Source organism: Channa argus, chromosome 23 (genome assembly GCF_033026475.1).
Source record: "Channa argus isolate prfri chromosome 23, Channa argus male v1.0, whole genome shotgun sequence".
Lineage (NCBI taxonomy): Eukaryota > Metazoa > Chordata > Actinopteri > Anabantiformes > Channidae > Channa > Channa argus.
In genome coordinates, this window is record NC_090219.1 from 11,520,658 (window position 1) to 11,537,612 (window position 16,955).

Here is a 16,955-nt window from a genome sequence, read left to right on the forward strand (position 1 = left end):
TTACTCTGATTTACAGCTCACCCTCAGCTGCCGGCTGCAGCGTCATTTATCAGCAGCACCGTACTGTAGGGTGGCGTGGTGAGAGGGAGCTTAATGAGCCGTTCAGCTGTGCTCCTGTGTTGCACAGCTCAGGCCGAAAGGCAAGACAGACGCTCCTGTGGTTCGACAGTGACCTTGTGCTGCTGAGAGCTCTGAGGTCAGTGTGAACTCAGTCGGTGTGGAGGGTAAGCTGCCTCCGAGTTACAGTAATTAAGCAGGGTTTATGTTAACAGTTGGAGTAACAACAGATGGAGTGATGGATGGTTTGAGAGAGAACTGAAAGAAGCCTTTTATACCAGAGAGGAAACATCCTTCGCCCTCTCATCCATCCCCAGCAAGATTAAGACAAGATTAAGGGAGGGGTCCACACCTCATGATCCATTAACAATGTCTCCATTCATTCAGATGCATGTTCTTGTCTGCAGCCTTTTGTTACGCACATGCACAGTTGGAGAAAGTAGATTGGAAACCTGGCTACACACAGTATACATGGAAGAATAGTGGGCGTTCTCCGACAGAAATCCACCTGGGGAAACCAGGTTACCTTAATCCCTTACCCCGATTTTAGAAACTACCTTTCCCTTGAAAAGAACTTGAAAGATCAGAAATCAGCCGACTGTAACCTGGTTACCTAAGTCTCTTTTTCACATATGCACTGGAATCCTGACATTCTCCTGACTTTGTCTAGAGGTTGAGCATGTGAGAACACAAGAGTGAGACGCTCCCAACATTATCCAGACTTTATCCTGCAAAGTCCATATTTTGTGAGTGAGGTTGTGTGCGCTGTTCTGTCCGAATTGTCAGGAGAATCTAACTTGGCGCGTTGATGGCAAATTATTTGTTTTTGGATTTGATTGAAAAAAATCCATTACAAGAGGAGAAAATATTGAAAACTTTCTGCATTAAGTACCTTTTCAAAAAACCTAAAACAAAAAAGAACTAATTTGATTAATATTTTCTGCATGGCTGCAACAACAGTGTGCTTCTGCTGCTCTGCACCTTTACCCACATCATCATTTTAATTATATTTAAATGGCACGTTTTGTCTGCATGTAAACACATTCGGTCATTGTGGAGTTGATGAGGTGAAACAACTGCCGCCATCGCAGCTACATCACAGACGACATTTAAATTCAAACCAAGAGGACATTTCCGTTCAGTTTATCTTGTGTGTGTGTGTGTGCGTGTTCGTTCTTTATCGAGCTGTTATTTTTCTCCTCAAAGAAAACGCTGATTCGTGTCTTTAAATGCTCCTCTCAGCAGGGCAATCGATGGACAAGACGACATAATTACAGTGTTTCTGCACAGTGCTCTCTCTCTCTCTCTCCCATTCACACATAACCTCTCTCTATCCCCACTCTCGCCCTCTGTCTCTCCTTTCATTTTTGTGCCCCTGCCTCCTTTGCTCAGCTGATGTGAAGTTAATCAGGAGGTGGTAAAAACACAGTTTATATAGTCGGAGGGTCCAACTCTAACAAGCCTGCTGGGGGCCTGGACGCCTCCCCCTCACCTAATCTAACACGGATTCACACGGACTGTGGGAAACAACCTGCAGGCTGAGTGGGTTTCAGTTTGTCTCTGACACTTCAGCAAAACAAAGAAAAGAAGACAAATGTAAAATCTTGTCAAATCTATCACAACAATAGGAGCTGGAGCTGTACTGGCAGTTAAAGTATTAGAAGTCAATCATGTTGACACCAATTTTAGTACTACACTGATGTAATTATGGAAAGCAACAGAAAGAAAACCAGGTTGTTGAAGAAAACCAGGGAGATGCTACTGTAACTTCACGGTTTGCTTTCCGTAGTCTTCTTCACCACATACTTAATTTTCTGGGTTCCTCATCTTCCTGATCCAAAATTGATGTGAGAGTGAAGTTAGTAGTGTATCTGGAGAAATCTCAGCAATCATATCATCTGATTAAACATCAGAGTCTGGGGAAGATTTAAGCCCAAGAGATGCTAGTGTGTGTGAGTTCTCTCTCTCACACACACACACACACACACACACACGCGCGCGCGCGCTTCCTACACTTCAGGCCAGAAGCTGGAATTTCTTCTGTGTCTCTTAAGCTCAGAGTCAGACATAAAAAGATGTCTGCAGAGGGAGGATGGATTTAAAATGCAGCATGGAGCGTCTGCAGACTGAGGGTCTCCCCCTGAGAGACTGGGCAGCGGAGGCTGGAGGATGGAGCAGAGAATTGAAGGGTAAATGACAATTTGATGCACTCAGTTGTCAGTTTATTAGGTACACCGAGCTAAAACGTTCACTTGCTGCAACTATTCTTCCTTTTCGCATTGACCAGGAAGAAGGCAACTCCCCAAAGCCTTTACTGCTCAAATGATGGAGACAAAAAATGTATGTATTCAAATGTGTATCTAAAGCTGATATGAGCTTATTATATCAAGTGTATTTCTTCCCAAATGAAAGTTTTTTTGTGTGTGAAATAAGCTTTGTGTTTCCCTGCTGAGCTGCAGTGGAAGAAAGGTAACTAAAAAGAGAATTTTGTAGCAAACATGCTCCAACTTTGGAGGATATTCACAAAGGCTACGTTCAGACTGAGGACAGGAATGTTAGGATCATTAAAGATCATTTTTTTGTGTGGAGGTTGTGTCGTGTTGTGTATACAGAAGTAAACATGGATGCAGCTATATATATTTTGAAGTTATTTAGTGGAAACCAAAAACTTGCAAATAATAATGGAAAACAAAAAGGATGCAAAAAAAGAGAACCAGCCTGTCCAACCTGTTTGGATTTGCAAAGTCCTCCATCTGCTCCAATCTCTTGATTTTATCATCCTCATGCCTACTACAGTAAACTAACCTAAGGAAATGATGTTCACAAAAACTGGGTTTACAACAATGCGCCGGAGCAATTGATGGGAGTCATGAAGAAAATCCTAACTACTTCAAGTGGAAAGGAAAGCAGTCTGTGACCCTGCAGGGAGTTGAGCCCACCAACACAGAATTGTGACGTCCATAGCATAATCATAACCCCAAAGTCAGAAACAATGTGACCTGGCTGAAACATCAGACACAAATCTGATTTAGGACCACATATGAAAGTGACCCATGTCTGAATTGGAAAAAAAAAAGAAATCACATTTCATGTCATTTATGCCGTCGTTAAAAATAAAAAATAAAAAAATCTGATATGAAAAATCAGATTTGGGCCATTTTGCCTGCAGTCTTAGAGTCTCTAGTTTGGAAAGTGGAAGCCTGATATTTTCTTCAGGTAATACACAGAGGGAGGAATGTGGACTCCAGCCCATTTTATGAGGCAGATTTTAGACTCATCCCTGAAAGATCTGTACAGTTCAGTCCCTCCAGGACTTCAAACATATGTGGAGGGCAAAATTACACGTACAAAACTTCTTAAATATTAAAGCCAAGACTGGTTCCAGTGTGACAAAACCCCAAAGCATTCCATTACTGTACACTGACAGGGCCTATTTACTTTAACTCACCTTGATTCAACTTTTCTCCAGGTGTATTTTGCAGTACACAAAATTGAATAATCTCATTTGTGTTCCACCACAACGTAGTACAAGCCTCACTGACTACATCTCCGGTCTGTCAGTAATAGATTTTCCCCCCACACCATCAGGAAGATCAGGCCTTCCCTCTCCGAATATACAGCCCAACTCATTGTGCAGGCGCTGGTCATATCTCATATTTATTATGGTAATGCCCTATTAATGGGGCTACCAACATGCACAGTCAAACCCCTCTGCACTGGCTTCCTGTAGCTCCCCGCATCAGGTTCAAACCTACAGAATGGTCAAATCAACAGCTCCTGCCTGCATGAAAACCCTCAACCAGATCTACGTAGCCTCCCGTCCACAGAGCTTTGCCAACAAATAGCATCTGGTGGTCCCATCACAAAATCTCTTTAGCTCAGTGGTCCCACGATGGTGGAGCAAGCTGCCAAATTCTGTACACTCAGCAGCTTTAATTCAATTTTAAAACATTCTTGCACCTCATGAAACGAAAACACTTCTTCTAACAGCACTTTGCTTTAATATTTTCGAAGGAAATACACCAACAAGCTGTAGCAGCTGTAAAACAAACTATTCACCTTCTCAAGGAAACCTTGCCCAGCAACAGGAACTTTGATAAAACTTGGAACAACTTGTCCCTTTGTGGTGGACGCTCACTTCTGTCACTGATAAATGCTGGAAGCTCACTAAGCTCCTGTACGTTTTTATCTCAGGCGAGTTCTCAGCTGCTCAGAGCGGGTTTGGTATCATTAGTTTTGATTAGGAGATGTAGGAGGAGGCTGAACCCATCTGGAACACAACCTGCTGTGTTCAGACAGGAAACTAGTGCACAAAACACACAAACACACACACGCTGATGAGGAAAAGTGTCATGAGATGATAAAACCGATGGACTGAATGGATATTTGTCGAATAAGGAATGAGCTCACATCCTCTTTGCTATAGAGCCTGTTTGTCTTCTGTCTGCAGCACACTGCACAACATGAATATTTATATGTTAATTATGAAAAGATGCACAAAAACTTACTGCGATAACCTTAAAATATGGAGCTTGTTTATGTCACAGCGATTACATTTCTGTTCTGAACTATTGTTTTTGACAAAGACACAGAAGATACAAAAGAAAGAAAATACGAAGATGGAGACTTGATCAGACTTTCAAAGGGTAATTGTGACCTGTCATTCATTCATTGGATGCTTCAATAAAAACTTCAAGACAACAAAAATTAAATCTAGCAGAGAAAAGGCAAATGGTGAATTTTCTAAACTTCTCAGAGACAAAATGTAAAGGGATGCTACCAAACGATCCCAGTGTTCAAACCTCTGTGACATCTGATCAGTGCAGGTGGTGGCTGACAGCTTTCACTCAGATGCAAAAATTTGATTTCTAAACAAATGAACTGCACCCGCAGGCAGGTTCTTCTATTAACATAATCGATGCTACACTGTGCTCCCCTGCTCTTCCATCATCTGCTACACTCTACACAACAGTGGTCAATATCAAATTACAAATGAGAAGCAGCAAAAAAATGTGTTTATTCAGCAAAAAGTGCTGAGATTGTCAGATTGGTTAGAAGGGCGAGGCTCACTCGAAAACTTTTCCTTATGAATAGTCCATTTTTTCTGCCACCTTGTCCCATCAGCTCAGTAACAAGGGGAATGAGGAGATGTACCCAATACAAGCTCCCTCTACTTCTAGGCCGAAGGAGAAACACTAACCAACAGGTGCTATACGTGAATTATAGACATATGCATTTATTAGCAACTGAAGCAGAGGCACAAATCATTGTGTGTCATTCATATTTGTAGAGAACAGAAATGAATAGTGATATGTATTGAGGTACTAGCAGCATGGGAGCAGTTACAGTGATGATACTGTACATACAAAAGTGGTGCAAATGTCAGTGTTCTGTGTTGGGGGACGGAGGGGTGGGAGGGGGTGCTGAGAACTATTCACAAGCCTAATGACATGTGGAGAAAAGGCACTAATCAGTCTAGGTGTTCTGGATTTCACACTTCTCTATCTCCTGCCTGAGGGCAGAAATGTGAAGAGGCTGTGCTGTGGAGTCTCTGATGAGGATGTGTGCACTCCTGATGGTCCTGGTGTGGTGGATCTCCTCCAGTGACTAGAAGGCTGCTCCTGAGATCTTCTGTGCAGTTTTAACCCCATGCTGGAGAGTCTTCCTGGGCTGTGCAGAGCAGGTCCCATACCAGACTATGATGGAGCTGGTGACCACACTCCCAACTACACTCCTGTAGAAGTTGCTGAGAATCCAGCTCGGCATCCTAAATTTTCTCAGTCTTCTTAGGAAGTGCGGCGGCTGTTGTGCTGCCTTCTTAATGATGTACTGTGTGTTGTGAGACCAGGTAAGAGCATCGCTGTTGTCCACTCCAAGGAATTTAAAGGTTCCTGTTCTCTCCACCTGCACCTCACCGATGTAGGGTCGTGCATTTCAGTCCTTCTCCTCGGATCAATAATCATTTCCTTGGTCTTGTCCGGATACAAGGAGGGAGATTATTGTCAAGGCACCAGGTCACCAGGTCTGTCACCGCTCTTCTGTATGCTGCTTCTGCCCCACCAGCGATTAAGCCAATGACGGTTGCGTCGTCAGCAAATTTAACGATGCTGGTGTTGTTCTGTGATGCCACACAGACATACGTGAAGAGTGTGTACAGCAGTGGGCTCAGTACACAGCACTGGGGGGTCCCTGTGCAGCATGCAGCTGCCTACTCTGACTGACTGGCACCTGTCTGTTAGAAAGCTTAGTACTCAGTCATACAGGGTTAGTGTCAGTCCAAGGGTGAGGAGCTTCTCTGTTAATTTCTAAGCGATGCTGAGCTGTATTCGATGAACAGCACTCTGACATATGTGTCTTCCCCTCTCGATGTGTGAGGACTGTCTGAACGGCAGTGCTGATTGCATCATCAGTGCAGCAGTTCTGACGGTGTGCAAAGTGTGAGGTTGTGGATGTCTGCGAGCACATCCGCCACCTGTGATGAGCAGACCCCGAGGGCCCGACCGGGAATGTTGTCTGGACCAGGTGTTTTCCTTGGGTTTATTTTCTTTAGGGCCTTACACACCTGAGCTGATGAGACAACCATCAGCACAGGTTGTGTTGATGGTCCCTCACATTGCAGTAGGCTCGTGTGCTGTCTGTACCTGGTGGTGGATGAAGTACTCAAAAACTGTACTTAAGTAAAAGTACACAAACATAAAGTTACCAAAAAATATCCACTGACATTTGTGTCACTGACAAGTGTTTTATGTTTTACTTAAAGTATTAAAAGTAAAAGTACTTTTTTCTCCCCGTCTCTGTGGACCAGTGCTGCTTTATTGTTGTTTTCTTTTTTGGGGGTAAACATTAATTAATTAATGCCAATAGACATAAATGATAGGTTGCAGCTGTTTTTTTTTCAGTTTTATTTCTAAACTAAATGTTGTAACATCACATGGTGACAGGAACAGTAACAGCTCTGTGATTTTAAGAATAAGACACTGATACACCCACTGAGAAAAGGTCCAGAGAGCTGGGGATAAGTTCAGAATGCACAGAGAAGAGGAGCCACAGAAATCTGTTAAAACCAGGACAAAATATATATTGTAACCATATTTTGCACCTGATTTAATCCACGTAAACACAGTGGATGGTCGTAGACCTACTGAGCACCAGTGCTGTACCTTATTCTACCATATGCACTGTACATTTAAAGTAAACATTAACGCTAAGATAACAAAACTAAGCCAACTGTGCCGGGAGGAAGTCGCAAGGCCGTTCGCCAAGTTGGGCTCCATCTCAGCCACCATTGTTCGGAGAGCGCCGAAGTTCACCACAGTGGTGAAGAAACTAACCGAAACTAGTGTTTTGGTTGTTTAACTACAGATACACCAGCACAGAAACGGTCACTCGGTGTCAGGCTCTGTGTGTCACGTGTTCATTTTAGCCTTTTTTTTTTGGCTTTGCCGTTTTAATTGTTAAGCATTTTGGGGAGTCTTGGCCTTCAGTCTTTGCTGTTTTTCAAAGTGCTTTATAAATGAAGTCTCCGTCCAAAACACTGCAGGTGGGGTATGAAGCAGAGGATGGAACATAATTATAAAGCAGACGTGACATCACAAATCTGCGCCGGGTGGAATTAGAGTCGGACATCGTGGGAGGCATTGACATCACCTCTCCAGGTTTCAGAAGCTACACGTCTACAAAAACAAATGACAAAAAGTCCCATACTGCACCTTTAATTGAGATAAAAAGTTTACAGATGATTCAATTCTGCCTATTAAAATCATACGACTTAATTTTTACTGAATTGTAGCTTTTCTGTGCAGATGAAGCTGATTCACAGAGGATTTTTTCTAAAATCCACCACCATCCTGAGTTCATGTTGAACTCTGACCCCTCAGCTCACTTTCTCAGCATGTTGGTTTCCCAAGAATTAAAGCGTGTTTAAGCTGTCTGTGTCTCAGAGCTGCATTAAGTGAATTTTATGAAAGTCTGAACTGTTCCCACTGGTTGTCCACAGATTGTCTCAGTCCCTTTGGGGTTATCTGTGCAGCTGCCTGGCTGTAAATCCCAGCTCTGACCGGTGCAGAGTCGTGCTTGTCCGAGGTTTTAATCCGTCTGGTGGCGTGCGGCAGTGGTGGGATTTGGACCACGATTTGGCTCTAGTTTCCATGTAAACACAAAATGAGGTTAAAGCCGGGAACAGCTGGACCGTCACTCACCGTCAGCCTCACACAAACCACTAACACGACTCGGAACAACACGACTTTTACTATTGTTTGTCTCTGTGCATTAAATAAGTTGCTGATGTGTATTGAGAACAGAAGCTCCGTGGTGCACAGAGGTTGACATGTTCGCGGCAGCACAAAGAACTCAACAGTTTCACATGAATGTGACCATTCAGCTTGTTTTTACCATAAACAAAGTTTGGAGTCAAAAACATTTGTTTAACTAGCAAATCTAATTTAGCTGAATCCTCTGGAACCGCTGTGTGTGTGTGTGTGTGTGTGTGTCTTTCTGGCAGTAAGTTCATTAGAAAGTGGCCATTAGTGACTCAGAAAATTGCCCCGTTACAGTAAAGAGAACTTCTTCTTTGAACTGCTCCCTGCAGGCGTCGCCACAGCTAATCTTCCATCAGACTGTGTCCTCTGCATCATTCTCTGTCACACCAACCTATTACATGACTTTCCTCTGCTTCTCTTGTCCAGCACCTCCATCCTCAGCATTCTTCTCCTGATATACCCCGTGTCCCCCCCACTGCACGTGCCCAAACCATCAAAGTCTCTCTTCTCTCACTTTGTCTCCAAACTGTGCTACCTGCACTGTCCCTCTTTCATTGTCATTCCTTCTGATTCTTATCACTCCTGATGAAAATTGCAGGATCTTCAACTCCAGCTCCACCTCCTGTCTTTTTGTCAGTGTGTCCAACGTTGCTGGTCCCACTATCATCTTGTAATTCTTCCCTTTCACTCTTGCAGAGTCCCTTCTCTCACAGAACACTCCACTCCATCCACTCTACCTTTACCTACATCCACAGAAAATAAATTCTGCACGGAGCATTGAAATATGAACACTGCACCACAAATCTGCAGCCTCAGATGTTCTCTGCATCTCACAGGTAATTAGTATTAGTGATGAAGATCAATTAAAATGTTGGAGAAGCCATGCGGCCCTTCGTGATGGCATCAACTCGACATCAGTCTAAACTCTTTCCGCTACCAGAACCACAGACAAATAGTGTAAAGATGCAGACTCACCTGTCGAGGACGCCGCTTCCTCTCTTGCCTGTCGGGGTGCGACTGTCTCTCAGCTCGCCGTTCATCCCGGAGTCTGAAAAACAAACGGTCGCCTCAGGTTAGACCCTGACAGAGGGCATCTCAGCAGCAGAGCCGAGGCAGACAGCAACGGGGGTGGACAGGTAGCACAGTCTGACACCGCTGCAGGCACACAACACACACATGGCTGCAAACAACTTCCCTACACCTCTGTGGTTAACACAACTCACAGGACTAAACGGATCAGGCCAAAACATACCCTACATGAACCCACAAACAGAGGCCCAGCAGGCTCAAACCAAGTCCCCAACAAGCATCCTGAGAGCCTGATTGGCCTCCATCTGTCTGACTGAAATTAACTTCCTCTCACATCTGCTTCACTTTTTAAAAAAGCTGAGATTGACTCCACAGTCCCTGTGTGGTTAGATTCAGACAGGAAAACCACTTAAAGTGAGGCTGTGGACAGACAAATCGTAATGGATGTTGGTCTACAAGATCCCACACTTTATCTATATCCATGACCCAAATTTGTCACCATCCAAGTCCACGCAGGTCTCTGTCCACAGTGCAAGTTAATGTGACACGTGGCAGAAAAGAAAACTAGTCGCTACATAGAAGGTTTTTAACGTCTACCGTATGTCTACGTTCTTGACTTTGTTGTTGCTAGAGTTGAAAATGTTTCGGCTTTATCCTATAAGTCTGATCCACCTGCTTCAGGTGATCCATGCTGCATTCATGCCCTACACACTGTACCATGTAAACCTACTGTAAGTAACACGTGGGGATGTACAATCAACTTTTTAAATGAATTGATCAGCAACAGAGGAAAACAATTAACTGGCAGAGGACTGTTAAGGCTCCACTGGGTTTCTCTTTCACTCTAGTATGTTCAATTTTATACCAATGTGATGTCAGTTTGTCCTGGTGGCCAAGATGAAGATATTTTAACATTTGTGTGTGTGTGTGTGTGTGTGTGTGTGTGTGTCCTCCTCATCCTTACTAACTAAAAATAAAAATCTAGTTGCAATTATACTCCCATCCATTATCTGTATCCACTGATCCTGTTCAGGATAGTGAGGGTGTGGAGAGGCAGGGTCCACCCTGTACAGGTCTCTAGTCTGTCCCAGGGCCAACACAGACAGACATACACAGAGACAACCATTCACACCTACAGGCAATTTAGAGTCACCAATTAACCTAACATGCATGTTTTTGGACTTGACCAACACAAGCACAGGGAGAACATGCAAACTCCACACAGAAAGGCTGCAGACAGGAGGTGGATTCCAACAGAGGTCCTTCCAGCTGTGAGGCTGCAGCACTAATCGCTCCACCACCGCGGTGCTGTCAAGATATTTCAGTTTGGAGTAAAATTGTTGCGTGACCTTCTTTGCTTTTTGTTAAGTGTTTTCTTGGGATCACAAAGAACTAGTTTTGACTGAGACGAGTTTATTTCTCTCAGGTGACATCTGAGTGTCTTCAACAGGCTTGTTGACTTTCCACTCGGTTCAGTTACACTGAACTCTTCATCCTCCGACAGGGTTTTGTAATTGAGCAGTTAGAAGCAGCTTGTTTCTTCAGGACCTCCACCAGAGCTCGGAGCGCGCGTATCAAACAGCATTTGGCGATGCAGCAGCTGGCCCTTCTCCTCCCATCATCCCCATTTCCCCACCTGCAGTGCTGACAGGCAGCGGCGGCCTTGTTTACGGCTGCCGTGCAGTCTGCAGCTTGTATGACATTAGTCTTTTAGTGCGAGGTTTATGTGCACTGTCACTCACCATCTGTTAACTGCTGGGGTGCCTTTAATCGCCCCCACCCAAGAGATCGATATGGCTCCCAGTTCACCACAATGCCCACAGCATCCAGACTGGGTGATTATGAATCATCCACAGCGATTACAGCCATTTGTTCACTTATTGCTGTGCATTGTTTGGACGACATATCAGATTAACAGAGAGGTGGGAAAAGACGGAGGAGAAAGAGAAGGAGGGAGTGATGACAGCACAATTTCACACCCTCATGGTTATTGGTTTTCAGGGACAGGCTGTTCAAAGCTTGGCAGAGAGTCCAGAGCTGGGCCGACTGCGGCTGTTTGGACGAGTGGACGATTCTATTCAGCGTTAACGATGATAAGTTACCCGAGCTGTGTGCTTCCATCTGTGATTTTAAACTGAACTGATCACAAGCATGATGGGTGTAGAGGACACAGCCTCCATGATTTCTAATTAAAAAAAAAAACTTAAATCTCTTCAATATGGTTGTTTCTTTGCATAGTGGATTTTTAAGTCTCATTTGTAGATGCAGAGATACAACCATCGTCACATACAACATAGTGTAATAGTGTCCATGAGCTCATATGTTGCATTAGGCCTGAACATTTCAATTATTTTCAGTGTGCTGCACAATTCATTATTTTCATTTATATACATGTGGCTAACGCTACACATTTCTATGGAGATGCCGTGTGGTCGCTTATATAGCGCTTTACAATGTTGATTCCAATTCACACACACCCACACACCCACACACCGATGGCGGCGGCTGCCATGCAAGGTGCTCACCTGACCAAATATGAGCAACTTGGGGTTTCAACTCTTGGCCCAAAAACACTTTGACAAGAAGCCAGGATGGGGGATCGAACCACTGACCCTGTGGTCTGTGGACAACTGCACACAAAGCCACGTGAAATAGTGAGTAAACGTGACATATGTTTGCGTTTATTTCGTTTTCACCTGCTGCCGCTGCCATTACTCCGGCTTGTTGACTGGCAAAGCCAACACACCTGCACACACAGCTGACATTACAAACAGAGAAGCGCTGGTGCTGCTGTTTAAGTGACAGAACTACTCATCTGTATTTTTAGTAATAATTCCAGATAATAAGTTAATTTGTTGAGCGAAATTTTCCTCACTTGTAAAAGACTCCATCATACAGCAACGTGTCAGTTACTGCATGTAATCCAGTAGGAAATCAGAGAAAAAAAAACGACCGAGCTCCATAACATGTTCTGTAGATTGTAGCTTTCACATGAATGTACATTTTGGGGAATATTATGGGTCATCATGTCATGAAAAGCTATCATTTTTTAACGGACACATCTATTGTTTCTGTCCTTGTGTTTTAATCATTTTTCCATCTTCTACTCGTCAGTCCTCACTTTTACAAACTTAATTTTTGTTCATGGTCCAAAAACTGTATCCTATAGATCAATTTCTCTCTCTCTCTCTACATATATCTCTATAGATAGATAGCAATATAGATATATCTAGAAGGATCTATCTAGATTGGCCTAGACACACACACACACACCTAGTCACATCACTTCTTCATGTCACATGACCTCATTCTTTAAATCCTGACTCCTGAAACCAGCTGTTGTGTATTATAAACCAAAGCACCGACAGATTCACACCCACGTCTGCTGAACTGCGTCTCAGAGGAATTGTCAGACAGGAGCTTCACATTCACAGTGGAAAAATGCTTCCGTTATAGTTTCCTGGGGCGTTTCATGCGGCAACATCTCCATCACATCCTGGCTTCATTATTTCCCATCTGTCTCACACTTCTCAGATGTTCATACTGTAGGATAACTTTAAAAAGAAGCTCCAGTCCTCATGAGAGGATATTTTAGAATATTCTCCGGCAGGGATCCCAGTGATCTACCTGTACAGGTCCTACCTGTACCCTACCTGCAGCTACTCATGGGCTTGTTGAATGTTGGAGAAAGGGACAGGATCGGGAGTTCAAGTGTTTAGTTCAAAGCTAAAGGTCTGAAAGGTTTGCCGAGGACTCTGGAGAACATCTATTACTGACTAGAACAAGTGGGTGGCATCATGGCATAAATGCTTCACTGATTGATCAGAGGAGGAGTTTGATAATAGTTTGATAATTAATCATAGTGGGTCTTTGTCTTAGGCAAATAAAGCCTCAGACGAACATCATATCACTTTTTTTATCGTGCCGTTAACTATTTAACAAAAACAAAGCCATCACTTGTAGATAATACTAAGGCTGGAATACAACTATATGTCATCTGTATGCTACATCCACACTTGGATTTTGTAACCCAAGGGTATGTTATTCTATGGCAAGAGGGGGATGGATAGGGGGGTAGTGAGGGACATACAGTATCCTCTAGAGAGTTTGGGGATAGGTGGAGATAATGGTGTTGTGAAATGGGGGTAATACATTTTTAAAATCCATGTAAGAGGCTGGAGATGGATGGGGTGAAGGGAGTTCAAGGTCATGGTGATTTCCATGCTCATAATGCTCTTTGGGGAGGGGACACTCCCCAGAGTGTGGTGGAAGAAAATAACTAGGGCCCTAGAATTGATGTGCATGACAAAAAGGGGTCAGTACTAGGCCTGACATCAAGATCTACTAGTTTTGGTGTGGGAAATGTTAACTGGGAGTTATGTGACTGTTACTACATTAAACTGCAGGCTGAAGGCGTTTGAATAGACCGACTGGGAGAGGTTTGGGAAAAATCTGAGACAGGCTGAACAAAGCTCTGTGGGAGGAGGGGGGGGATGCAAAGAGCAGAGGGTAGCATGAAAAGGAAAGTGGGGCTGGAATAGGGCGTTCAGACTGCTCAGGAGATCACCACTTAATTACTTTTAAGAGAGCTCAGGCAGGCAAACAATGCAACGCAATCCGAAGAACTCCCCCAATAGAAAAGATGATGGGAAACAGGGGAGTGAGTGAGTCTACTTTGAGGTGGAAGCAGAATTTGCATTTACATTAGGTCATTTGGCACCGACACTTGTTTCCAAAGCGACTTACATGTGAGGAAATAGGCAAGTGTGAGATGCAAGTGCAAGAAAAAGCTTGGATTTTTAGCATCGTGTTTTTTTTTTTTTAATGCTGCTCCTGTGGAAGGGCTACCATGCTTTTCCACCCCATGGCTCCTTTCAGTGGCTGCAGGATGTGTTCACCATCTTCTTAACTCATCATCGTTCGGGTTGAGCCTGTGACTTTGTCCCTGTGAATCTCACATCAACCTGCAGCTCAGACTGTGGGCCTGCACGCTGCCAGTATCAGAGGAAAAGAAAAGGAACCAAATCTCCATCACGGATACAAGGCGCCTCTTGTTGTGACTTGTGTGAGCGTCCGTCCTCACTCTTCTCACTGAACTTGGCATTTAAACTCAATAAACCTAAGATGGAGCATTTGGCCAACATCTGTATCCTTCTTTACACCCTGATGATCACATCGGCCACATTCGGGCAAGTAGCAGAAACCATAACTCAGATGTTATTCCTCATATTACACTGTGAGGACGAATGTGAGCACTGACATTTCGGGGATTTTATGGACGAACAAACAGAACCTTGAACTTGACTCACATAAAACCTAACAAACATCATTCGAATGAGGAGGCTGCTCAGCTCCTGCTCATCTCTGGCCCCTTGCTCCCAGCATACACAGTAAAACAGAGCAGAGCATCTAAAATGCAGCAGATTTGGGCTCAAATCAGCCAAAAACAACTGATCTAAAATCACTTGTGATTGATCTTCCCTGGCTCCTTCCTACTGTACCTGAAGGCCTTCATTCAGCCTCCATGCTCACTAAATTCCCAATATGAGTCTCTCTCTTTGTTAAAACTGTTTCAGAGAGGCATTGATTCAGCTTGGATCGTTTGAGTTTGTCCTGCATCATATTATACTGACGTGAGCTTCCAGTAACATCACCTTCATGAAGGAGGATTTACTGCAGGTCTGCTTAATAAAATGCCAACTGAGGAGATGGTTTAATTGTCGCTGTGCTTTGGTTTATATAAGACAAAGAGTTATTTTTTGTGCAGTTCTCTCATAACAGGATAATTATCACCTTATAACAGGAAAACAACTTTGTTTGATAAAGAAAACAAGATCATTTTTTTAAGAAATGTTCTCGTTATCTGAAGATTTGACAGTTTAGTAAAATCCCAATGACTTTCCCAGCGTCCGTAGATGACATCAAAACCCTTATAGTTCAAAGTCCGTGTCATTAAATGTGGTTTTGCTGTGGCTCAACACTGAAAACAGGCTGTGTGATGTTCTGCATGACTGAATGTTTTACCTTTGTGGAAAATTAGAGGATAACTTGGATAAACAACCCTCCCCTGACCCCCCACATCACCGTGGTGCTGAATGAGCAGCAGGTTTCAGGTGTTATGAACTCCAGGAACAGGTAAATCCGATAAACAGCTCTCATTTGTTGGACATTTAGCGTTCGATCCATGTGCTGCACCAAAATGATGTCCTGCCACTTTTGTTCCCCCCAAAAGAGGAGAGATTCCCAGAGGTGTCATAACTGTGAGAGCTGAGAACATAGCGGGTGCTATTAGCCTCCATTAATCCAACGCTTCATCAGTCTTCTACTCTGTCGTGTTGGTAAAACGTGAACTGGATGGACTAGTTCCAGGAAATCACGATGATGTCAGAATAAGAACACGGGGGGGGGGGGATTATTCACTGTTAAACCAAAGCAAAATCTGATTTTATTACACAAACTTTAAAGAATAAGGTGTTATAAATGTGACCTACAGAAACCAGGGCAGTTGTTTCCATTTTGCTAAATTATCTCGGCATTTCGAGAAAAGGAACTTTGTTATCTTGAGATGGCAAGAAAACTTCTATTATGAGATAGTGGCAAAAAAAAAAAGAAAAAAGAAAGTGACTGTTCTCTGCTTTTGTATTTTAAAGACTCACATCGCACAGACTCAGAATATGTGTTACAATATGACATCACAGTACACAAACTATGGTTCTGTAGCTTGGCTGAAAGCTTCTTCACTTCTGGCTTTGCAAAGAGCCAAACTGAGCATTGAGATGTTGCATATCTCAGACATTAGCTCTGAATAATTCCCTGCCTATTGTTTGCATTATCCAATAGTTTGGAGCTGCTTTTCATTAATCATCCAATCACAAATCCAACCTCTCTATGGCCATTTATTTAGGTGTTTGCCAGATGTGCAACAATTACTGTATTTGTACACAAATTTGGACCTTTGTACATTTTACCATCAATAATTCTAAACATCCCAACATGTCAAACTTTTCCATCAGAGTCAAATAGAGCAAAACTGCTTTGGAACCAGCTCAGTCGGTTTCTGTGTGTGGACTGTGTCAGTAATGTGTTACAGAAAACTGATGTTAGTGGAGATTTGATTGGATCATTACAGAGTCTGAGAGTCGGCCACTGCCTCTTTTATGTCACTGCAGTCAGAGCATCGACCGATTCCTCTCGACGTTTGTTCAGTTTGGTAAAAGAAAAACGATGTTGTGCATCCTGAAGCCTTGTGGGGAACAGACTGAAGTCTACAGGACAGACAGACGGACGTGATGTTAAAGGTTGTGCTGCCTTTTCGAATTTAACTATACAATAGTTTCAATCAAAATACGATAATTGACGAGGTTTTGTGCTTTTATATTGTCTGCAGGCTCTTTGCTCCATTTGCCTGATGTATAGATCGTGTGATGCACCTGCAGCTTTGTCTTTGAGTGACAGCAGCTCAGACTGGACCTCATTCCTCACTTTGGATGAACTGTCCAACATCAGCTGAGTAAATATGAATGTTTTTGGCCAAAATGTTGAGACACTGTTTTCATGACTGTGTGGATTCTGGTCGCTGATGTTCAACAGATCAACACATGCACACGTATG

General features: G+C 43.4%; 1 protein-coding gene across 1 annotated transcript in view; it reads right to left on the reverse strand.

The window, feature by feature from the left end:
* Positions 1-16,955, reverse strand: part of LOC137108416 (RNA-binding Raly-like protein) — a 42,518-nt gene that overhangs the window by 24,654 nt on the left and 909 nt on the right. Inside the window, exon 3 of the mRNA XM_067492944.1 lies at positions 9,291-9,363. Coding sequence (XP_067349045.1) covers positions 9,291-9,363 — 73 coding nt within the window. The remainder of the gene's footprint in view (positions 1-9,290; positions 9,364-16,955) is intronic.